At 50.4% G+C, this 25,863-nt stretch overlaps 1 protein-coding gene across 1 annotated transcript; it reads left to right on the plus strand.

Moving 5' to 3' along the window:
* Positions 1-71: 71 nt before the first annotated feature.
* LOC121470834 (sodium/glucose cotransporter 2-like) lies at positions 72-25,291 on the plus strand. Its single transcript, XM_072936460.1, has 15 exons — positions 72-160; positions 2,408-2,479; positions 3,521-3,625; positions 3,948-4,007; positions 5,018-5,122; positions 6,683-6,788; positions 8,362-8,442; positions 10,286-10,485; positions 13,509-13,644; positions 14,591-14,698; positions 16,188-16,338; positions 18,195-18,363; positions 20,498-20,713; positions 24,043-24,142; positions 25,086-25,291. The coding sequence occupies exons 1-15, from the start codon at positions 80-82 to the stop codon at positions 25,256-25,258; spliced, it is 1,863 nt and encodes a 620-aa protein (XP_072792561.1). The 5' UTR covers positions 72-79; the 3' UTR covers positions 25,259-25,291.
* The last annotated feature ends 572 nt before the right edge of the window (positions 25,292-25,863 follow it).

The following is a 25,863-nucleotide window of genomic DNA, read 5'->3' on the forward strand; positions in this document are numbered from 1 at the left end:
GCGGTGGGGGAGGGGCTCCGGGAGGGGATTTAGGCGCCAAACGGGGGTGGGGGAGGGGAATTTTGGGGTGGGGGAGGGGATGGCGGCGCCCGGAGCGGGGCCGTGGGACCTGGGGGTGGTCGCGGGGTATTTCCTGCTCGTCATGGCCGTGGGGATCTGGGTAAGGACAAAAAAATAACCCCAAAATCCCAGAAATTCACCCCAAAAAAATCAACCAAAAAAAATCCCAAATTCCCAGAAATTTACCCCGAAAAAATCAACCAAAAAAAAAAATCCCAAATTCCCAGAAATTCACCCCAAAAAATCAAACAAAAAAATTCCCCAAAATTCCAAAAATTCACCCCGAAAAAATCCACCCTAAAAATCCCAAAATCCCAGAAATTCACCCCAAAAAAATCAACCAAAAAATTCCCCCAAAATCCCAGAAATTCACCCCAAAAAAATCCACCCTAAAAATCCCAAAAACCTGAAATTTCTGCCCAAAAAATTCACCCTGAAAATCTCAAAATCCTGAAATATCACCCCGAAAAAATCAACCAAAAAATTCCCCAAAATCCCAGAAATTCACCCCAAAAAAATCAACCAAAAAATTCCCCAAAATTCAAAAAATTCACCCCCAAAAAATCAACCAAAAAAATCCCAAATTCCCAGAAATTCACCCCAAAAAAATCAACTAAAAAATTCCCCCAAAATCCCAGAAATTCATCCCGAAAAAATCAAACAAAAAATTCCCCAAAATCCCAGAAATTCACCCCAAAAAATCAACCAAAAAAAAAAATCCCAAAATCCCGGAAATTCACCCCAAAAAAATCAACCAAAAAAATAACCCCAAAATCCCAGAAATTAACCCCGAAAATATCCACCCTAAAAATCCCAAAAACCTGAAATTTCTGCCCAAAAAATCCACCCTGAAAATCTCAAAATCCCAAAAATTTGCCCCCAAAAATCAACCAAAAGATTCCCCAAAATCCCAGAAATTCACCCAAAAAAAATCAACCCTGAAAATCCCAAATTCCCAGAAAATCACCCCTAAAAAAAAATCCACCCTAAAAATCCCAAAATCCTGAAAATTCACCCCAAAAAAATCCCCAAATTCCAAAAATTCACCCCAAAAAAATCAACCAAAAAAAAAATCCCAAAATCCTGGAAATTCACCCCAAAAAAATCAACCAAAAAATTCCCCAAATCCTGAAAATTCACCCAAAAAAATTCCCCAAATTCCAGGAAATCACCCCGAAAAAATCCACCCTAAGAATCCCAAAAACCTGAAATTTCTGCCCAAAAAATTCACCCTGAAAATCTAAAAATTCCAAAAATTCACCCCCAAAAATCAACCACAAAATTCCCCAAAATCCCAGAAATTCACCCCAAAAAAATCAACCAAAAAATTCCCCAAATCCTGAAAATTCACCCCGAAAAAATCAAACAAAAAATTCCCCCAAATCCCAGAAATTCACCCCAAAAAAATCAACTAAAACAAAAGATCCCAAAATCCCAGAAATTCACCCCAAAAAAATCAACCAAAAAAACCCCAAATTCCCAGAAAATCACCCCGAAAAAATTCCACCCTAAAAATCCCAAAAACCTGAAATTTCAGCCCAAAAATTTCAGCCTGAAAATCTCAAAATCCCAGAAATTCACCCTGAAAAAAATCAACTTTAAAAGTCCCAAAATGCCGGAAAATCAACCCAAAAATATCCATTTTTAAAATCCCCAAATCCTGAAAATTCACCCAGAAAAAAAATCCACCCTAAAAATCACAAACTCTCAGAAATTCACCCTAAAAAATCAACTTCAGAAATCCCAAAATCCTGAAAATTCACCCCAAAAAAAATCCACCCTAAAAACCCCCAAAATCTCAGAAATTCACCCCAAAATTCCGGAAATTCACCCTCAAAAAAATCCACCCTAAAAATCCCCAAATCCTGGAAAATCAACACAAAAAATGTTGCCCGTACTGGTTTGTACTGGTTTGTACTGGTTTATACTGGTTTATACTGGTTTTTACTGGTTTATACTGGTTCATACTGGTTCATACTGGTTTTACGGGTATATATTGGTTTTTACTGGTTTATACTGGTTTTTACTGGTTTTTACTGGTTTTTCCGGGTCTGTACTAGTTCATACTGGTTTATACTGGTTTGTATCAATCCATACTGGTTCATACTGGTTTATACTGGTTTATACTGGTCCGTACTGGTCCATACTGGTTTATACTGGTTTCTATGGATTTCTACGGCGGTTTTTTGGGTCCATACTGGTTTATACTGGTTTATACTGGTTTGTATCAATCCCTACTGGTCTGTAGTGGTCCATACTGGTTTATACTGGTTCATACTGGTTTATACTGGTTTCTATCAATCCATACTGGTCCTTACTGGTCCTTACTGGTTTTTACTGGTCCCAGTCCCTGCGCCGGCGCGGTGGGCGGAGCCTCTCCGGGTATTTCCTGGCCGGACGCAGCATGACCTGGGCCCCGGTGAGTTTTTATACTGGTTTGTACTGGTTTGTACTGGTTTGGACTGGTTTGGACTGGTTTGGACTGGTTTGGACTGGTTTTATACTGGTTTGGACTGGTTTGTACTGGTTTGTACTGGGAGGGACTCAGAGGGAACTGGTTTATACTGGGAATGGAGGGATCACCTTGGGGTCACTCATTGATCACTCAGGGGTCACTCAGGGTCACTCAGGGTCACTCAGGGTCACTCATTGGTCACTCATTGGTCACTCAGGGTCACTCAGGGGTCACTCAGGGGTCACTCAGGGGTCACTCATTGGTCACTCATTGGTCACTCAGGGTCACTCAGGGGTCACTCATTGGTCACTCAGGGGTCACTCAAGGGTCACTCATTGGTCACTCAGGGGTCACTCAGGGGTCACTCAGGGGTCACTCAGGGGTCACTCAGCGGTCACTCAGGGGTCACTCAGGGGTCACTCAGGGGTCACTCATTGGTCACTCAGGGGTCACTCAGGGTCACTCAGGGGTCACTCAGGGGTCACTCAGGGGTCACTCATTGGTCACTCAGGGGTCCCTCAGGGGTCACTCAGGGGTCACTCAGGGGTCACTCAGGGTCACTCAGGGTCACTCATTGGTCACTCAGGGGTCACTCATTGGTCACTCATTGAGGGTCACTCAGGGTCACTCAGGGGTCACTCAGGGTCACTCAGGGTCACTCATTGATCACTCATTGGTCACTCCGTTGGTCACTCAGGGTCACTCAGGGTCACTCAGGGTCACTCAGGGGTCACTCAGGGGTCACTCGGGGTCACTCAGGGGTCACTCAGGGGTCACTCGGGGTCACTCAGGGGTCACTCATTGGTCACTCATTGGTCACTCAGGGGTCACTCAGGGGTCACTCAGGGGTCACTCAGGGGTCACTCATTGGTCACTCATTGGTCACTCAGGGGTCACTCAGGGGTCACTCAGGGTCACTCAGGGGTCACTCAGGGGTCACTCAGGGGTCACTCAGGGTCACTCAGGGGTCACTCAGGGTCACTCAGGGGTCACTCTCTGTCCCAGGTCGGGGCCTCTCTCTTCGCCAGCAATATCGGCTCCGGTCACTTCGTGGGTCTGGCCGGGACGGGCGCCGCGGGCGGCATCGCCGTGGGCGGCTTCGAGTGGAGCGTGAGTCGCGATATATGTCGCGATATGCCGCGATATGTCGCGATATCTGCCGCGATATGTCGCGATATGCCGCGATAGGGCGCGATATGTCGCGGTACCGCGACATATCGCGCCCTATCGCGGCATATCGCGACATATCGCGGCCCCCCCGCTGCTTCTATCGCGAGATTTGCCGTCCTTAAACACGCCCTGTTGGTTCTATCGCGATATATCGGCGCCATCTTGTGGCCGTTCCGCGGTATTGCCTCACCCGGGTTTGGCCACGCCCCTCTATCGCGATATTGGCCACGCCCCTATCGCGACATGGCCCCTCCCCCCACAGGGAATGTTCATTGTGCTGTTGCTGGGCTGGGTGTTCGTGCCGATCTACATGAGAGCGGGGGTGAGACTGGTTTATACTGGTTTATACTGGGAGGGACTGGGAGGGACTGGGAGGGAACTGGGAGGGGACTGGGTTATACTGGTTTATACTGGGAGGGAGCTGGGAGGGAACTGGGTTATACTGGGAGGGACTGGGAGGGAACTGGGTTATACTGGGAGGGACTGGGAGGGACTGGGAGGGGACTGGGAATGAACTGGGTTATACTGGTTTATACTGGGAGGGAGCTGGGAGGGAACTGGGTTATACTGGGAGGGACTGGGAGGGAACTGGTTTATACTGGGACGGACTGGGATGGACTGGGAATGGACTGGGTTATACTCGTTTATACTGGGAGGGACTGGGAGGGAACTGGGAGGGGACTGGGACAAACTGGGACAAACTGGGAGGGACTGGGAGGGGACTGGGAACGGAGTGGTTTATACTGGTTTATACTGGGAGGGACTGGGAGGGAGCTGGGAGGGACTGGGACAAACTGGGACAAACTGGGAGGGACTGGGAATGGACTGGGTTATACTGGTTTTTACTGGGAGGGACTGGGAGGGGACTGGGACAAACTGGGAGGGACTGGGAATGAACTGAGTTATACTGGTTTATACTGGGAGGGACTGGGCGTGGCTTAGTGAGGGGTGGGCATGTCTCGGTCCCGGGTGGGCGTGGTCTGAGCGAGGGGCGTGGCCAGGTGAGCACCATGCCCGAGTACCTGGGGCGGGTGGGCGTGGTCTGATGGGGTGGGCGTGGTCTGAGCCCGGTGGGCGTGGCCAGGTGAGCACCATGCCCGAGTACCTGGGGCGGGTGGGCGTGGTCTGAGCCCGGTGGGCGTGGCCAGGTGAGCACCATGCCCGAGTACCTGGGGCGGGTGGGCGTGGCCCAGGGAAGGGTGGGCGTGGTCTGACCGGTGGGCGTGGCCAGGTGAGCACCATGCCCGAGTACCTGGGGCGGGTGGGCGTGTCCTGGGGCGGTGGGCGTGGTCTGAGCGGGGTGGGCGTGGCCTGACCGAGGGGCGTGGCCAGGTGAGCACCATGCCCGAGTACCTGGGGCGGCGCTTCGGGGGCGGCCGGATCCGACTGTACCTGGCGGGGCTGTCCCTGATGCTCTACGTGTGCACCAAGATCTCGGTACTGGGATATACTGGGAGGGACTGGGAGGGACTGGGAGGGACTGGGAGGGACTGGGAGGGACTGGGAACAAACTGGGTTATACTGGGAGGGACTGGGAATGGAGTGGGAGGGACTGGGAGGGACTGGGAGGGACTGGGAATGAACTGGGAGGGACTGGGGGGGGACTGGGTTATACTGGGAGGGACTGGGAGGGACTGGGAATGAACTGGGTTATACTGGGAGGGACTGGGTTATACTGGGAGGGGACTTGGATAAACTGGGAGGGAATGGGATGTACTGGGAGGGCACTGGGAGGGACTGGGAGGGACTGGGTTATACTGGGAATGAACTGGGAGGGACTGGGAACAAACTGGGTTATACTGGGGGGGACTGGGAGGGACTGGGAGGGGATTGGAATGAACTGGGTTATACTGGGAGTGACTGGGAGGGACTGGGTTATACTGGGTTATACTGGGAGGGACTGGGAGGGAACTGGGAGGGACTGGGAGGGAACTGGGTTATACTGGGAGGGACTGGGAGGGACTGGGAGGGAACTGGGAGTGGGGAGGAAACTCCAAATTCCACAGGGACCCCCCAGTTCCCTCCCAGTATAACCCAGTTTGTTCCCAGTCCCTCCCAGTTCCCTCCCAGTCCCTCCCAGTTTGTCCCAGTCAATTCCCAGTTCCCTCCCAGTCTGTTCCAGTGCCTCCCAGTCCATTCCCAGTTTGTCCCAGTTAATCCCAGTCCCTCTCAGTATAACCCAGTTTATTCCCAGTTCCCTCCCAGTCCCTCCCAGTCTGTCCCAGCATATCCCAGTCCCTCCCAGTTCCCTCCCAATCCATTCCCAGTTAATCCCAGTTAATCCCACTTCCCTCCCAGTCTCTCCCAGTTTATCCCAGTCCCTCCCAGTTCACTCCCATTTCCCTCCCAGTATAACCCAGTTTGTTCCCAGTCCTTCCCAGTCCCCTGCCAGCCCCTCCAGTACAAACCAGTATAACCCAGTTTGTTCCCAGTCCCTCCCAGTCTCTCCCAGTTTATCCCAGTCCCTCCCAGTTCACTCCCATTTCCCTCCCAGTATAACCCAGTTTATTCCCAGTTCCCTCCCAGTCCCTCCCAGTCCCTCCCAGTCCCTCTCAGTCACTCCCAGTACAAACCAGTCCATTCCCAGTTTATCCCAGTTCCCTCCCAGTCCTTCCCAGTTGCCTCCCAGTACAAACCAGTATAACCTAGTTTGTTCCCACTCCCTCCCAGTTCATCCCAGTCCCTCCCAGTTTATCCCAGTCAATTCCCCGTTCCCTCCCAGTCTGTTCCAGTGCCTCCCAGTCCATTCCCAGTTAATCCCAGTCTATCCCAGTCCCTCCCAGTCCCTCCCAGTCCATTCCCAGTATAACCCAGTTTATCCCAGTCTCTCCCAGTCCATTCCCAGTTCCCTCCCAGTCCCTCCCAGTTCCCTCCCAGTCCCTCCCAGTCCATTCCCAGTTTATCCCAGTCCCTCCCAGTCCATTCCCAGTTTATCCCAGTCTATCCCAGTGCCCCACAGCCCCTCCCAGTCCGTCCCAGTACAGACCAGTTTGGCAGGTGGACATGTACTCGGGGGCGCTGTTCATCCGCGAGGCGCTGGGCTGGGACCTGTACGGCTCCGTGGGGGCGCTGCTGGCCGTGACCGCGCTCTACACCGTCACTGGTTTGTACTGGTTTATACTGGTTTGTACTGGTTTGGGCTGGGAGGGGCTGGGAGGGGTCTGGGAAGGGACTGGGTTGGACTGGGATAAACTGGGAGGGACTGGGAGGGGATGAAAGGGTTAAAAATGGGGAATGATCGGTGCTGGAGGGGATTTTTTGTACTGGTTTGTACTGGTTTGTACTGGTTTGGGCAGGGAGGGACTGGGAGGGCTCTGGGAGGGACTGGGAGGGACTGGGAGGGAACTGGGAGGGACTGGGATAAACTGGGAGGAAACAGGGAGGGAACTGGGAGGGACTGGGATAAACTGGAAATGGACTGGGAGGGAATTGGGACAAACTGGGAAGGAACTGGGATAAACTGGGAGGGAACTGGGATGGACTGGGAGGGACTGGGAGGGGATGAAAGGGTTAAAAATGGGGGATAATCGGTGCTGGAGGGGATTTTTTGTACTGGTTTGTACTGGTTTTGTACTGGTTTGTACTGGTTTGGGCAGGGAGGGACTGGGATGGACTGGGATATACTGGGATGGACTGGGACAAACTGGGATGGACTGGGAGGGAACTGGGAGAAACTGGGAGGGAACTGGGAGGGACTGGGAGGGAACTGGGATGGACTGGGAGGGACTGGGAGGAACTGGGAGGGACTGGGAGGGACTGGGAACAAACTGGGAAGGAACTGGGAGGGAACTGGGAGGGACTGGGAGGGACTGGGATAAACTGGAAATGGACTGGGAGGGAACTGGGACAAACTGGGAAGGAACTGGGATAAACTGGGAGGGAACTGGGATGGACTGGGAGGGGTCTGGGGAGGGACTGGGATGGACTGGGAGGGACTGGGAGGGGATGAAAGGGTTAAAAATGGGGGATAATCGGTGCTGGAGGGGATTTTTTTGTACTGGTTTGTACTGGTTTTGTACTGGTTTGTACTGGTTTGGGCAGGGAGGAACTGGGAGGGCTCTGGGAGGGGACTGGGAGGGCTCTGGGAGGGACTGGGAGGGAACTGGGACAAACTGGGAAGGAACTGGGATAAACTGGGAGGGAACTGGGATGGACTGGGACAAACTGGGAGGAAACTGGGAGGGAACTGGGAGAAACTGGGAGGGACTGGGAGGGAACTGGGACAAACTGGGAAGGAACTGGGAGGGAACTGGGAGGGACTGGGACAAACTGGGACAAACTGGGAATGGACTGGGAGCGAACTGGGAGGGACTGGGAAGGAACTGGGAGGAACTGGGACAAACTGGGAGGGAACTGGGATAAACTTGGAGGGACTGGGACAAACTGGGTTATACTGGGAGGGAACTGGGAGGGACTGGTTTGGCACAGTGGGCGTGGCTTTATAGGGATGGGCGTGGCTTAACTGGGTGTGGACGCTATATTTGCATAATGGGCGTGGCTTAACTGGGTGTGGATGCTGCATTTGCATAATGGGCGTGGCTTAACTGGGTATGGGCGCAATATTTGCATAATGGGCGTGGCTTAACCGGGTGCGGACACGATTATTGCACGGTGGGCGTGGTTTAACTGGGTGTGGGCGTGGCCTGAGTGGGTGTGGTCATTGTGGGCGTGGCCAGGCGGGCTGACGGCGCTGATGTTCGCGGACCTGCTGCAGACCCTCATCATCCTCGTGGGCGCCTCCGTGCTGGCCGGCTACGGTGGGGGCACTGGTTTATACTGGTTTATACTGGTTATACTGGGTTATACTGGGTTATACTGGGTTATACTGGTTTATACTGGTTTATACTGGTTTATGCTGGGTTATACTGGTTTATACTGGTTTATACTGGTTTATACTGGGTTATACTGGTTTATACTGGTTTATACTGGTTTATGCTGGGTTATACTGGTTTATACTGGTTTATACTGGTTTATGCTGGGTTATACTGGTTTATACTGGTTTATACTGGTTTATACTGGGTTATACTGGTTTATACTGGGTTATACTGGGTTATACTGGTTCATACTGGTTTATACTGGGTTATACTGGTTTATACTGGTTTATACTGGGTTATACTGGTTTATGCTGGGAGGGACTGGGAGGGACTGGGATGGAACTGGGAGGGAACTGGGAGGGACTGGGAGGGGACTGGGAGGGACTGGGAGGGACTGGGAACCACCACTGTGGTGCCTTACTGGTTTATACTGGGTTATACTGGTTTATATTGGTTTATACTGGTCTATACTGGTTTATATTGGTTTTTACTGGTCTATACTGGGAGGGACTGGGAGGGACTGGAATGGAACTGGGAGGGGACTGGGAGGGACTGGGCAGTACCACTGTGGTGCCTTACTGGTTTATACTGGTCTATACTGGTCTATACTGGTTTATACTGGTTTATACTGGTTTATACTGGTTTATATTGGTTCATACTGGTCTATACTGGTCTATACTGGTTTATACCGGTCCGTACTGGTCCCTGCCTACTGGGAGGACACAGTCCCCAAAACTACTGGGCCATACTGGTCCATACTGGTCCATACCACTTTATACTGGTTTTTATTGGTTTATACTGGTTCATACTGGTTCATACTGGTCCATACTGGTTTATACTGGTCCATACCACTTTATACTGTTTCATACTGGTTCATACTGGTCCATACTGGTTTATACTGGTCCATACTGGTCCAGGACCTTGTAGATAACAAACTGTGAGGAGTCACAACCCACCCTCCAAACCCAGCCCAGCCTCCCATACTGGTTTATACTGGTCCATAGTGGTCCATATTAGTTTATACTGGTTCATACTGGTTTATACTGGTTTATACTGGTCCATACTGGTTTATACTGGTCCATACTGGTCCAGGACCTTGTAGATAACAAACTGGGAGGAGTCACAACCCACTTTCCAACCCTGTCCCTATCTCCCATACTGGTTTATACTGGTCCATAGTGATCCATATTGGTTTATACGGTTCATACTGGTCCATACTGGTCCATACTGGTTTTTACTGGTTTATAATGGTCCATACTGGTCCATACTGGTCCAGGACCTTGTAGATAACAAACTGGGAGGAGTCACAACCCACTCTCCAAACCCAGCCCAGCCTCCCATACTGGTTTATACTGGTCCATAGAGGTCCATATTAGTTTATACAGGTTCATACTGGTTCATACTGGTTTATACTGGTTTATAATGGTTTTTACTGGTCCATACTGGTCCGGGATCTTATAGAGAACTAACTGGGAGGAGTCACAACCCACTCTCCAAACCCAGGCCAGCCTCCCATACTGGTTTATACTGGTCCATAGTGGTCTATATTAGTTTATACTGGTTCATACTGGTTCATACTGGTTTATAATGGTCCATACTGGTCCATACTGGTCCAGGACCTTGTAGATAACAAACTGGGAGGAGTCACAACCCACCCTCCAAACCCATCCCTACCTCCCATACTGGTTTATACTGGTCCATACTGCTCTATACCACTTTATACTGGTTTTTATTGGTTCATACTGGTTCATACTGGTTCATACTGGTCCATACTGGTTTCCGGCAGCGCTGGGCGCCGTGGGGGGGTACCAGGGCCTGCAGGAGCGCTACCCCCTGGCCCTGGCACCCAACGCCTCGGGGCCCTGCGGGCGGCCCCGGCCCGACGCCTTCCACCTCCTGCGGCACCCGAGCGGGGGAGACCTGCCCTGGCCGGGACTGGTGCTGGGACTGGGAATCATCTCGGGCTGGTACTGGTGCACCGACCAGGTGGGACTGGGTTATACTGGGAGGGACTGGGAGGGACTGGGAGGGACTGGGAACAAACTGGGTTATACTGGGAGGGACTGGGAGGGACTGGGAGGGACTGGGAGGGGACTGGAGGGGACTGGGTTATACTGGGAGGGGACTGGGAGGGACTGGGAGGGACTGGGAGGGACTGGGAATCATCTTGGGCTGGTACTGGTGCACTGACCAGGTGGGACTGGTTTATACTGGGAGGCACTGGGAGGGACTGGGAACAAACTGGGTTATACTGGGAGGGACTGGGTTATACTGGGAGTGGACTGGGAGGCACTGGGAGGCACTGGGTTATACTGGAAGGGAACTGGGAAGGAGCACTGGGCTGTAACTGGGAGCACTGGGAGTGACTGGGAGCACTGGGAGCACTGGGTTATACTGGGAGCACTGGGTTATACTGGGTTGTACTGGGTTGTACTGGGTTATACTGGGTTATACTGGGAGCACTGGGACCTGCCCTGGCCCGGGCTGGTGCTGGGACTGGGAATCATCTCGGGCTGGTACTGGTGCACCAACCAGGTGGGACTGGGTTATACTGGGAGGCACTGGGAGGGACTGGGAACAAACTAGGTTGTACTGGGAGGGACTGGGAGGGGACTGGAGGGGACTGGGTTATACTGGGAGGGACTGGGAGGGACTGGGAGGGGACTGGGAGGGACTGGGAGGGACTGGGAGGGACTTGGAGGGGACTGGGAGGCAGTGGGTTATACTGGGTTATACTGGGTTATACTGGGAGTGGACTGGGAGGCACTGGGTTATACTGGGAGGGGACTGGGAGGCACTGGGTTATACTGGGAGGGGACTGGGAAGGAGCACTGGGCTGTAACTGGGAGCACTGGGGTGTAACTGGTCTGTAACTGGGAGCACTGGGAGTGACTGGGAGCACAGGGAGCACTGGGTTATACTGGGAGAGACTGGGAGCACTGGGTTATACTGGGTTATACTGGGAGCACTGGGACCTGCCCTGGCCCGGACTGGTGCTGGGGCTGGGAATCATCTCGGGCTGGTACTGGTGCACCGACCAGGTGGGACTGGGTTATACTGGGAGGGACTGGGAGGCACTGGGAGGGGACTGGGAGGGACTAGGAGGGGACTGGGAGGCACTGGGTTATACTGGGTTATACTGGGAGGGGACTGGGAGGGACTGGGATAGACTGGGAGGGGACTGGGAAGGAGCACTGGGCTGTAACTGGGAGCACTGGGAGTGACTGGGAGCACTGGGTTATACTGGGAGCACTGGGTTATACTGGGTTATACTGGGAGCACTGGGTTATACTGGGTTATACTGGGAGGGACTGGGAAGGAGCACTGGGCTGTAACTGGGAGCACTGGTCTCTAACTGGTCCCACCAGTCTCTAACTGGTCTCTAACTGGCCTCTAACTGGTCCCACCAGTGTCTAACTGGTCTCTAACTGGTCTCTAACTGGTCCCACCAGTGTCTAACTGGTCTCTAACTGGTCTCTAACTGGTCCCACCTGCTCTAACTGGTCTCTAACTGGTCTCTAACTGGTCCCACCTGCTCTAACTGGTCTCTAACTGGTCCCACCAGTCTCTAACTGGTATCTAACTGGTCTCTAACTGGTCTCTAACTGGTCTCTAACTGGTCCCACCAGTCTCTAACTGGTTTCTAACTGGTCCCTAACTGGTCTGTAACTGGTCCCACCAGTCTCTCACTGGTTTCTAACTGGTCTCTAACTGGTCCCACCAGTCTCTAACTGGTCTCTAACTGGTCCCACCAGTCCCTAACTGGTCTCTAACTGGTCCCTAACTGGTCTCTAACTGGTCCCTAACTGGTCTCTAACTGGTCCCACCAGTCTCTAACTGGTCTCTAACTGGTCCCACCAGTCTCTAACTGGTCCCTAACTGGTCCCTAACTGGTCTCTGACTGGTCCCACCAGTCTCTAACTGGTTTCTAACTGGTTTCCCACCAGTCTCTAACTGGTCCCTAACTGGTCCCTAACTGGTCTCTGACTGGTCCCACCAGTCTCTAACTGGTCTCTAACTGGTCTCTAACTGGTCCCACCAGTCTCTAACTGGTCTCTAACTGGTCTGTAACTGGTCCCACCAGTCTCTAACTGGTCTCTAACTGGTCCCACCAGTCTCTAACTGGTCTCTAACTGGTCTCTAACTGGTCCCACCAGTCTCTCACTGGTCTCTAACTGGTCCCTAACTGGTCTCTAACTGGTCCCACCAGTCTCTAACTGGTCTCTAACTGGTCCCACCAGTCCCTAACTGGTCCCACCAGTCCCTAACTGGTTTCTAACTGGTTTCTAACTGGTCTCTAACTGGTCTGTAACTGGTCCCACCAGTCTCTAACTGGTCCCTAACTGGTTTCTAACTGGTCTCTAACTGGTCCCACCAGTCTCTAACTGGTCCCTAACTGGTCTGTAACTGGTCCCACCAGTCTCTAACTGGTCCCTAACTGGTTTCTAACTGGTCTCTAACTGGTCCCACCAGTGTCTAACTGGTCTCTAACTGGTCTCTAACTGGTCTCTAACTGGTCCTACCAGTCTCTAACTGGTCTCTAACTGGTCTGTAACTGGTCCCACCAATCTCTAACTGGTCCCACCAGTCTCTAACTGGTCTCTAACTGGTCTGTAACTGGTCCCACCAGTCTCTAACTGGTCTCTAACTGGTCTCTAACTGGTCCCACCAGTCCCTAACTGGTCCCTAACTGGTATGTAACTGGTCTGTAACTGGTCCCTAACTGGTCTCTAACTGGTCCCACCAGTCTCTAACTGGTCTCTAACTGGTCCCTAACTGGTCCCACCAGTCTCTAACTGGTCTCTAACTGGTCTGTAACTGGTCCCACCAGTCTCTAACTGGTCTCTAACTGGTCCCACCAGTCTCTAACTGGTCCCACCAGTCTCTAACTGGTCTCTAACTGGTCCCACCAGTCCCTAACTGGTCCCTAACTGGTCTGTAACTGGTCCCACCAGTCCCTAACTGGTCTCTAACTGGTCCCTAACTGGTCTCTGACTGGTCCCTCCCAGGTGATCGTGCAGCGCTGCCTCGCCGGCCGCTCCCTCACGCACGTCCGCGCCGGCTGCGTCGTCTGCGGCTACCTCAAGGTGCTGCCCATGTTCCTGATGGTGCTGCCCGGCATGGCCGCCCGCGTCCTCTTCCCGGGTCAGACCCCTACTGGTTTATACTGGTTTATACTGGTTTATACTGGTTTAGAATGATTTATATTCGTTTAAGGCTCTTATTCAATATGGCGCCCAAAATGGCTGCCCAAAATGGCTGCCCAAAATGGCTGCCCAAAATGGCTGCCTCCATTGGTGTTTACAAGATGGCTGCCCAAAATGGCTGCCATAGACTGAATCTAAGATGGCTGCCCAAGATGGCTCCCCATTGTGGCCACCCATTGGTGCATACTGGTTTTTACTGGTTTATACTGGTTTATACTGGTTTATTTTGAGTTTAAGACACTTATTCAATATGGCGCTCAAAATGGCTGCCCAAAATGGCTGCCTCCACTGGTGTTTACAAGATGGCTGCCCAAAATGGCTCCCCACTGCGATCAGCCATTGGTGCATACTGGTTTTACTGGTTTATACTGGTTTATACTGGTTTATACTGGTTTATACTGGTTTATACTGGTTTATACTGGTTTATACTGGTTTTACTGGTCCATACTGGTCCATACTGGTTTGGACTGGTCTATACTGGTTTATACTGGTTTATACTGGTCCATACTGGTTTATACTGGTTTATGCTGGTCCGTACTGGTCCATACTGGTTTATACTAATTTTACTGGTCCATACTGGTTCATACTGGCCCATACTGGCCCATACTGGTCCATACTGGTTTATACTGGTTTATACTGGTTTTTCTCATCCATACTGGTCCATACTGGTCCATACTGGTCCATACTGGTCCATACTGGTTTATACTGGTTTATGCTGGTCCATACTGGTCCATACTGGTTTATACTGGTTTTTCTCATCCATACTGGTTTATACTGGTCCATACTGGTCCATACTGGTCCATACTGGTCCATACTGGTCCATACTGGTTTATACTGGTCCATACCGGTTTATACTGGTTTATACTGGTTTTTACTGGTCCCAGAGGTCGTTGGCTGCGCTGACCCCCAGGGCTGTTCCCGGGCCTGCGGCTCCGCCCTCGGCTGCTCCAACGTGGCCTATCCCCGGCTGGTGCTCAGCCTGCTGCCCCCCGGTAATTAATGACCCCTAATTAGCGCTCATTAATTATTCATGAGCCATTATTAGTGATTTATTAGTTATTATTAGCGATTATTAGCGATTATTAGCGATTATCAGTGATTATTAGTGATCCTTAGTACCGACCTATCCCCGGCTGGTGCTCAGCCTGCTGCCCCCCGGTAATTAATGACCCCTAATTAGCGCTCATTAATTATTCATGAGCCATTATTAGTGATTTATTCGTGATTATTAGCGATTATTAGTGATTATCAGCGATTATCGGTGATTATTAGTGATCATTAGTACCGACCTATCCCCGGCTGGTGCTCAGCCTGCTGCCCCCCGGTAATTAATTATGCATAATTAGCTCTCATTAATTATTCATGAGCGATTATTTGTGATTTATTAGCGATTATTAGTGATTATTAGCAATTATTATTGATAATTAGTGATCATTAGTACCGACCTATCCCCAGCTGGTGCTCAGCCTGCTGCCCCCCGGTAATTAATTACCCCTAATTAGTGCTCATTAATTATTCATGAGCGATTATTAGTGATTTATTAGCTCCAATTAGCGATTATGAAGTACTATTAGCGGTTATTAGTTCATTAATAATGCTAATTAGTGATTTATTCGTGATTCTTCATTATTAGATCATAATTAGTGATTATTAGCGATTAATTACTGATTATTAGCCATCAATAATTAATTTTTACGAATTATCTGTAATTATTACCTTATTTTTGAGGCTATTAATTCGAATTTTGGGCTAATAAGGAGCAATTAAAACTAATAATTAATTAGTAATTCTAATTTGGGGGCTAATAACGCTAATTAGGGGCTAATTTGTGCATTATTAGGACAATTAATTAGCTATTAATCCTAATTTGGGGTTAATAATTCAATTTTTGGGTCTAATAACTCCATTTTTTGGCCGATTTTCGCAGTTTTTTCACTAATTTTCACTGGGTTTTCGCCAATAATTAATATTAATTAATAATTAATAATTATTTCGGGCTAATAATTCAAATTTTGGTCCTAATAACTCCATTTTTGGTCCTAATAATTCGATTTTTGGGCTAATAACTCCATTTTTTGGCCGATTTTCGCCCTTTTTTTGCCGATTTTCGCCATTCTTTCACCATTATTTATTATTACTTAATAATTAATTATTAATTTTGGGCTAATAACTCTAATTATGATCCTAATAACTCTAATTATGATCCTAATAATTCAATTTTTGGGTCTAATAATTCCACTTTTTGGCCGATTTTCGCCATTTTTTCACCAATTTTCACCATTCTTTCACCGCTAATTAATATTAATTACTAATTAATAATTATTTCGGGCTAATGATTCAAATTTCAGTGCCAATAACTCCATTTTTGGCCCTAATAATCCCATTTTTGGGGCTAATAACTCCATTTTTTGGCTGATTTTCGCCGTTTTTTCGCCGATTTTCGCCATTTTTTTTGCTAATTAACGCTAATTAATTAATTAGGGCTGCGCGGGCTGATGCTGGCGGTGGTGCTGGCCGCGCTGATGTCGTCGCTGGCCTCCATCTTCGCCAGCTCGGCCGCGCTCTTCACGCTCGACGTCTACCGGCGGCTGCGGCCGCGGGCGGGGCCACGACACCTCCTGGTGGCCGGCAGGTGGGCACGGCTGGGGGCACCTGGGGGCACCTGGGGGCACCTGGGATACACCTGGGCACACCTGGGATACACCTGGGCATGGTTAAACACACGTGGGCACACCTGAAATACACCTGAGATACACCTGGGGGCACCTGGGGGTACCTAAAATACACCTGGGCACACCTGAGATACACCTGAGATACACCTGGGCACAGCTGGGGGCACCTAAAATACACCTGGGCATGGCTGGGGGCACCTGGGATACACCTGGGCACACCTGGACACACCTGGGCACACCTGGGCATGGTTAAACACACCTGAGATACACCTGGGCACACCTGGGATAGACCTGGGCACACCTGGGGCACACCTGGGCACACCTAAAACACACCTGGGCACACCTGGGCACAGCTGGGCACACCTGAGACACACCTGGGATAGACCTGGGCACACCTGGGGGATATTTTGGGCACACCTGGGCGCACCTGGGCATGGCCAGGGGCACCTGGGGGCATGCCTGGGCACACCTAAAATACACCTGGGCACACCTGGGCACGCCTGGGGCACACCTGGGCACGGCTGAGTGCACCTGGGGGTACATGGAGCACACCTGGGGCACACCTGGGCACACCTGGGGCACACCTGGGCACACCTGGGCACACCTGGGGCACACCTGGGCACACCTGGGCACACCTGGGCATGGTTTAACACACCTGGGGCACACCTGGGCACACCTGGGATAGACCTGGGCATGGTTTAACACACCTGGGGCACACCTGGGACACACCTGGGCACACCTGGGGGATATTTTGGGCACACCTGGGCACACCTGGGGGATATTTTGGGCACACCTGGGCGCACCTGGGCACACAGGTGACCCCTCCCCTGCCCGCAGGCTGTGGGTGGTGGCCATGGTGGGGCTGAGCCTGGCCTGGCTGCCGGTGCTGCGGGCGGCGCGGGGGGCGCACCTGGGCACACCTGGGCACACCTGGGCACACCTACAATACACCTGGGCACACCTGGGCACACCTGGGCACACCTGGGCACACCTGGGCACACCTGGGCATGGCCGGGGGCACCTGGGGCACACCTGGGCATGGTTAAACACACCTGGGATACACCTGAGATACACCTGGGCACAGCTGGGCACACAGGTGACCTCAGGTGGCCCCGGGTGATCTCAGGTGACCTCAAGGGACCCAAATTTGGGGTTCTCAGGTGTCCAAAAACCCAAAATTTGAGCTGCAGGTGACCTTGAAGGACTCAAATTTTTGGGTTCTGGAGGTCCTGGAGATCCCAAATTTTTTGGGGGTGATCCCGGCTGACCCCGGGTGACCCCAGGTGAGCTCAGGTGTCCAAGTGACCTTGAAGGACCCAAATTTGGGTCATTCCAAGTGTCCAAAAACCCCAAATTTGAGATCCTGGTGACCAAATTTTGGGTTTTTGACCTCAAAATGACCCCGAATTTTTTGGGGGTGACCCCGGCTGACCCTGGTTGACGTCAGGTGACCCCGGCTGACCTCAGGTGTCCAAGTGACCTTGAAGGACCCAAAATTGGGTCATTCCAAGTGGCCAAAAACCCAAAATTTGAGCTGCAGGAGACCATGAAGGACCCAAATTTTGGGTTTTTGACCTCCAAACGACCCCGAATTTTTTGGGGGTGACCCCGGCTGACCCCGGGTGACCCCAGGTGACCTCGGGTATCCAAGTGACCTTGAAGGACCCAAATTTGAGCTTCTCAAGTGTCCAAAAACCCCAAAATTTCAGCTCCGGGTGACCTCAAACTCCCCAAATTTTGGGTTTTTGACCTCAAAATGACCCCGAATTTTTTGGGGGTGACCCCGTCTGACCCCGCTGACCTCCCCTGCCCGCAGGCTGTGGGTGGTGGCCATGGTGGGGCTGAGCCTGGCCTGGCTGCCGGTGCTGCGGGCGGCGCGGGGGGCGCAGCTCTTCGATTACCTGCAGGCGCTGTCCTCCTACCTGGCCCCGCCCGTGGCCGCCGTCTTCTGCCTGGCCGTGCTCGTGCCCCGCGTCAACGAGCCCGTGAGCGGCACACCTGGGCACACCTGGGCACACCTGGGGGCACCTGGGGGGGAGATTGGCACACCTGGGGTGCACCTGGGCACACCTGGGGCACCTGGGGGCACACCTGGGCACACCTGGGCACACCTGGGCACACCTGGGGGGGAGATGGGCACACCTGGGGGGGTTTGGGAGGGGTTTAAAGGGGGTTTGGGGCACACCTGGGCACACCTGGGGCACCTGGAGGGGTTTAAAGCACAGCTGGGCACACCTCAGGGTGTTTAAAGAGGGTTTGAGGTTCACCTGGGGGCACCTGGGCACACCTGGGGGAGAGATGGGCACACCTGGGCACACCTGGAGGGGTTAAAACAGGTTTGGGAGGCACCTGGGGGCACCTGGGGGCACCTGGGGGGGAGATTGGCACACCTGGGCACACCTGGGGGGGTTTGGGAGGGGTGTAAAGTGGGTTTGGGGCTCACCTGGGCACACCTGGGGGCACCTGGGCACACCTGGGGCGCACCTGGGCACACCTGGGCACACCTGGGGGATATTTTGGGCACACCTGGGCACACCTGGGTACACCTGGGTACACCTGGGGGGGTTTAAAGGGGGTTTGGCGCACACCTGGGCACACCTGGGCACACCTGGGTGGGGTTAAAATCGGTTGGGGGGACACCTGGGGGCACCTGGGTAGGAGATTGGCACACCTGGGCCCACAGGGGGGCACCTGGAGGGGTTTAAAGGGGGTTTGGGGCACACCTGGGCACACCTGGGCACACCTGGGTGGGGTTTGGGAGGCACCTGGGGGCACCTGGGCACACCTGGGGGGCACTGGAACCCATCTGGGGGGTGGGGGAGGGGAAAAAAGGGGGTTTGGGAGGAGCAATTTGGGGCTCCAGGTGGCCCCAAAACCCCAAATTTTGACCCCAAAACCCCCAAATTTTGACCTAAAACCCCAAATTCTGTCCCCAAAACCCCCAAATTTCATCTCCACGTGACCCCAAACCCCCAAATTTGGGGTTTGTGAACATCCACGTGACCCCAAAACCCCCAAATTTCAGCTCCAAATGAGCCCAAAACCCCCAAATTTTGACCCCAAAACTCTCAAATTTTCACCCAAAATGCCCCAAATTTCATCTCCAAGTGATCCCAAAACCCCAAATTTGGGGCTCCTGAACACCCAAGTGACCCCAAGAACCCCAAATTTCACCTCCAAATGACCCCAAAACCCCCGAATTTCGGCTCTTTTCGCCCCCAAAACACCCAAATTTTGACCCAAAACCCCCAAATTTTGACCCAAGCCCCCCAAATTTCATCTCCACGTGACCCCAAAACACCAAATTTGGGGTTCCTGAGCATCCAGGTGACCTCAAATCCCTCCAGTTTCAGATCCAAATGGCCTCAGAACCCCCAAATTTTGAGGCAAAAATCCCGATTTTTGACCCAAAAACCCCAAATTTTGCCCCCAAAATCCCAAAATTTTTGGGTTTTTTTCCCAAATTTGTGTTTTTTCTCCCCGAGGGCGCGTTCTGGGGGCTGCTGGAGGGTCTGGGGCTGGGCCTGGCCCGGCTGATCCCCGAATTTGGGGCTCCCGAACATCCCGGGGACCCCAAAACCCCCAAATTTCACCTTCAAATGACCCCAAAACCTCCAAATTTCGACTCTTTTGGCCCCCAAAACCCCCAAGTTTTGACCCAAAACCCCCCAAATTTTGACCCAAAATGCCCCAAATTTCATCTCCACATGACCCCAAAACCCCAAATTTGGGGTTCCTGAGCATCCAGGTGATCCCCCCCCAAAAAGAATTCAGGTCCAAATGATCTCAGGACCCCCAAATTTTGACCCCAAAAACCCCAAATTTTGATCATAATCCATCAAATTTTGACCCCAAAACCCCAAATTTTGACCCAAAAACCCCAAATTTTCACCCTAAATTCCCCAAATTTCATCTCCACGTGACCCCAAAACCCCAAATTTGGGGTTCCTGAGCATCCAGGTGACCCCAAAACCCCCAAATTTGTGCTCCAAATGACCTCAGAACCCTCAAAATTTGACGCAAAAATCACGAATTTTGACCCCAAAACGCCAAATTTTGCTCCCAAAACCCCGAATTTTTGGGGTTTTTTTTCCCAAATTTGTGTTTTTTCTCCCCGAGGGCGCCTTCTGGGGGCTGCTGGGGGGTCTGGGGCTGGGCCTGGCCCGGCTGATCCCCGAATTCCTGCTGGGCTCCGGCTCCTGCGGCGCCCCCGGGCGCTGCCCGGCGCTGCTCTGCGGGATGCACTACCTGCACTTCGCCGCGCTGCTCTTCCTCCTCACCGCCGCCATCGTCATCGCCGTGTCCTGCTGCCACCCGCCCATCCCCGAGGTCCACGTGAGTCTCGGGAGGTTTTTTGGGGGAAAACGGTGAAAAAATGGTGAAAAACGGTGAAAAAATGGCGAAAAACGGTGAAAAAACGGCCAAAAAACGGCCAAAAAACGGCCAAAAATGCGCTCAAAACGGGCTCAAAATGGGCACAAAAGTGGGACAAAAAAAGCCCAAAATGGGACAAAATGGGCCCAAAAATGGCCCAAAATGAGCCCAGAATGGGTCAAACTGAAATGAGAGATTTTGGGAATTTTTGGGAATTTTTTTGGAATTTTTTTGGGGAAAAAATGGCGAAAAACGGTGAAAAAACGGCGAAAAAACAGCAAAAAAACGGCCAAAAATGTGCTCGAAACGCGCTCAAAATGGCCCCAAAAGTGGGACAAAATGGGCCCAAAAATGGTCCCAAAAATGGCCCAAAAGGAGCCCAGAATGGGCCAAAATGAAAGGTGTGAGTTTGGGAATTTTTGGGAATTTTTGGGAATTTTTTTGGGAAAAACCAGAAAAAATGACAAAAAAAGGTGAAAAAATGACGAAAAAATGGCGAAAAATGAGCCTAAAATGGCCCCAAAATGGGACAAAATGGCCCCAAAATCAGCCCAAAATGACCCAAAAATGGGACAAAATCGCCTCAAAATCAGCCCAAAATGAGCCCAAAATGAGCCAAAAATGACCTAAAATGGCCCCAGAATGACTAAAAACGCCCCAAAATAACCAAAATGGCCCAAAATTGCCCCAAATGGCGGCAGCGGAGCCGCGCTGCTCTTCCTCCTCACCGCCGCCATCGTCATCGCCGTGTCCTGCTGCCACCCGCCCATCCCCGAGGTCCACGTGAGTCTCGGGAAGTTTTTTGGGGAAAAAACGGTGAAAAAATGGTGAAAAACGGTGAAAAAATGGCCAAAAAATGGCCAAAAATGCGCTCGAAACGGGCTCAAAATGGGCACAAAAGTGGGACAAAAAAAGCCCAAAATGGGACAAAATGGGCCCAAAAATGGCCCAAAAGGAGCCCAGAATGGGTCAAACTGAAATGTGAGAGCTTGGGAATTTTTGGGAATTTTTGGGAATTTTTTTGGGAAAAACCAGAAAAAATGACAAAAAAAGGTGAAAAAATGACGAAAAAATGGCGAAAAATGAGCCCAAAATGGCCCCAAAATCAGCCCAAAATGAGCCCAAAATGACCCAAAAATGGGACAAAATGGCCACAAAATCAGCCCAAAATCAGCCCAAAATGACCCCAAAATGACCTAAAATGGCCCCAGATTGACTAAAAATGCCCCAAAATAACCAAAATGGCCCAAAATTGCCCCAAATGGTCGCAGCGGAGCCGCGCTGCTCTTCCTCCTCACCGCCGCCATCGTCATCGCCGTGTCCTGCTGCCACCCGCCCATCCCCGAGGTCCACGTGAGTCTCGGGAAGTTTTTTTGGGGAAAAACGGCGAAAAAATGGTGAAAAACGGTGAAAAAACGGTGAAAAAAGGGCGAAAAAACGGCCAAAAATGCGCTCGAAATGAGCTCAAAATGGCCCCAAAATGGGACAAAATGGGCCCAAAAATGGCCCAAAAGGAGCCCAGAATGGGTCAAACTGAAATGAGAGATTTTGGGACTTTTTGGGAATTTTTGGGGGAAAAAACCAGAAAAAATGACAAAAAAAGGTGAAAAAATGACGAAAAAATGGCAAAAAATGAGCCCAAAATGGCCCCAAAATCAGCCCAAAATGAGCCCCAAAATCAGCCCAAAATGAGCCAAAAATGGGACAAAATGGCCACAAATCAGCCCAAAATGACCCAAAAATGACCTAAAATGGCCCCAGAATGACTAAAAATGCCCCAAAATAACCAAAATGGCCCAAAATTGCCCCAAATGGTCGCAGCGGAGCCGCGCTGCTCTTCCTCCTCACCGCCGCCATCGTCATCGCCGTGTCCTGCTGCCACCCGCCCATCCCCGAGGTCCACGTGAGTCTCGGGAAGTTTTTTTGGGGAAAAACGGCGAAAAAATGGTGAAAAACGGTGAAAAAACGGTGAAAAAAGGGCGAAAAAACGGCCAAAAATGCGCTCGAAATGAGCTCAAAATGGCCCCAAAATGGGACAAAATGACCCAAAAATGGGACAAAATGGCCCCAAAAATGGCACAAAAGGAGCCCAAAATGGGTCAAACTTAAATGTGAGATTTTGGGACTTTTTGGGAATTTTTTTGGGATTTTTTTCCCAATTTTTGGGTGATTTTTGTGAATTTGAGGTGGATTTTGCCATTTTTGGGCAATTTTGGGTGGATTTTGATAAATTTTGGTTTAATTTTTGCCAAATTTTGGTTGGATTTCTGTTATTTTGGGGTGGATTTTTGACATTTTTGGGGTGGATTTTGCCCAATTTTGGGTGGATTTGGCAGAATTTTGGGCAGATTTTGCCTTTTTTGGGTTGATATTTGTGGATTTTGGGTCAATTTTAGTGAATTTTGGGTGGATTTTGCCATTTTTGGGGTCAATTTTGCCATTTTTGGCTGGATTTTTGTGAATTTTGGATTTTGGCAAATTTTGGCTCAATTTTTCCAATTTTTGAGTGTTTTTTGTGAATTTTGGGTGTTTTTTTCTAAATTTTGAGTGTTTTTTGTTAATTTGGGGTCTATTTTTCCAACTTTTGAGTGATTTTTGTGAATTTTGGGTTGATTTTTCTGAATTTTGGGTGGATTTTGCAGAATTTCGGGTGGATTTTGCCAGTTTTGGGTCGATTTTTGTGAATTTTGGGTGGATTTCGCCATTTTTTGGGTAATTTCGCCATTTTTGGGCTCGATTTTTGTGCATTTTGGGTCGATTTTGCCATTTTTGGTTGATTTTTGTGAATTTTGGGCGGATTTCCCCATTTTTGGGGTCGCTTTTGCCATTTTTGGGGTCGATTTTTGTGAATTTTGGTTGATTTTTGTGAATTTTGGGCGGATTTTGCCATTTTTGGGGTCGATTTTGCCATTTTTGGGGTCGATTTTGCCATTTCTGGGTCGATTTTTGTGCATTTTGGGTGGATTTTGCCATTTTTGGGGTCCATTTTGCCATTTTTTGGGTCGATTTTGCCATTTTTTGGTTGATTATTGTGAATTTTGGGTCGATTTTGCCGAATTTTGGGGTCGATATTGCCATTTTTGGGGTCAATTTTGTCATTTTTTGGTTGATTTTTGTGAATTTTGGGCGGATTTCGCCATTTTTGGGGTCGATTTTGCCATTTTTTGGTTGATTTTTGTGAATTTTGGGCGGATTTCGCCATTTTCGGGGTCGATTTTTCCATTTTCGGGGTCGATTTTGCCGAATTTTGGGTGGATTTTGGTGAATTTTGGGCGATTTCCCGATTCCAGCTGCACAGGTTGGTGTTCAGCCTCCGGAACAGCCGCGAGCCCCGAATCGACCTCGACGCGCCCAAAGAGCCGCCCCAAAATTTGGGGGTCGAACTCGGGGGTGAGAGGGGGAAAAACCCAAATTTTGGAGGGTTTGGGACCAAATTTGGGATTTTTGGGATCCAAATTTGGGATTTTTGGTGCCTGGTGGAATCCGGGGTCCCAAATTTTGAGGTTTTGGGATCAAAATTTCAAATTTTTGGCGTCTTGGGGACCCAAATTTTGGGGGTTTTGGGGAAGTTGGGAGCTCAAATTTTGGGGGTTTGTGATCCAAATTTGGGATTTTTGGGGATTTTTGGGGATTTTTGGGATTTGGAGTCTCAAATTTGGGATTTTTGGGGGTTTTGGGATCCAAATTTGGGTTTTTCGGGCATCACGGGAAATTTGGGGACCCAAATTTGGGATTTTTGGGGTTTTGGGGACCCGAATTTTGGGGGTCTGGGAGGGTTTGGGACCCAAATTTGGGATTTTTGGGGGGTCTTGGAGATTTTTGGGTCCCGGATTTTGGAGTTTCAGGGACCCAAATTTGGGATTTTTGGGATTTGGGATCCGAATTTGGGATTTTGGGGCTTTTTGGGGAATTTGGAGCCCCAAATTCGGGATTTTGGGCAGCTTTGGGATCCAAATTTGGGATTTTTGGGGATTTTTGGGATTTGGAGTCTCAAATTTGGGATTTTTGGGGTTTTTGGGATCCAAATTTGGGGTTTTGGGGATCCAAATTTGGGTTTTTCGGGCATCACGGGAAATTTGGGGACCCAAATTTGTGATTTTGGGGCTCTTTGGGGATTGAAATTCGGCATTTTTGAGGTTCCCAGGTGTGGGGGTTTCCCAAATTTCGGAATTTTTCTGTCCAACAGTCCCAAAATTGTCAAATTGGGGGGTTTTGGCCCAAAATTTGGCGTCTCAGGGGATTTTTGGGGGGTCCTGAAGACTTTTGGGGGGTTTGGAGCCTCAAATTTTTGGGATTTTTGGGGTTTTTTTGACCCCAAATTTTTCAATTGCAGATTTGGAAGCGGCGCCGGGGGCGGGGCCTGGAGCGGGGGGCGTGGCCTCGGAGGGGGGCGTGGCCTCGGCGGAAGCTCCGCCCCCCGAGGACCCCAAATGGAGCCGATTGGTCAATATCAACGCTCTGGTGCTGATGGGCGTGGCCTCCTTCCTGTGGGGATATTTTGCCTAAAAATCCCCAAAATAAACCCAAAATTATCCCGAATTCCTGAATTGCCTCGAATTTGTCCCAAAATTGCCCAAAAATGGTAAAAAAAAGGGATGAAATCGCCCAAAAAATGAAAAAAATGGGTGAAAAATGCGTAAAAATGCCCCAAAATTGATAAAAAATTCACTCAAAATGACCCAAAATGTGTCAAAATAGATCCAAAAATGTCAAAAATTGTGAAAAACAGGAAATGCCCCAAAATGGCCAAAAATTGACCCAAAAAATGCCCAAAATTGGTGGAAAATGGGATGGAAATGCCCCAAAAATCGATCTAAAAATGACCCAAAATCCATCCAAAGTGACCCAAAATGTCTCAAAATGGACCCAAAAAACTCCAAATATGAGAAAAAACGGAAATGCCCCAAAATGATTAAAAACGAGCCCAAAACCACCCAAAATTGGCCCAAATTGAAGCAAAATCTACTGAAAGGGACCCAAAATGTCTCAAAATGGACCCAAAAAAGTCCAAAAATGAGAAAAAACGGAAATGCCCCAAAATGATTAAAAACGAGCCCAAAACCACCCAAAATTGGCCCAAATTGAACCAAAATCCACTGAAAGGGACCCAA

Source organism: Taeniopygia guttata, chromosome 16, assembly GCF_048771995.1.
Source record: "Taeniopygia guttata chromosome 16, bTaeGut7.mat, whole genome shotgun sequence".
Taxonomy (NCBI): Eukaryota; Metazoa; Chordata; class Aves; order Passeriformes; family Estrildidae; genus Taeniopygia; species Taeniopygia guttata.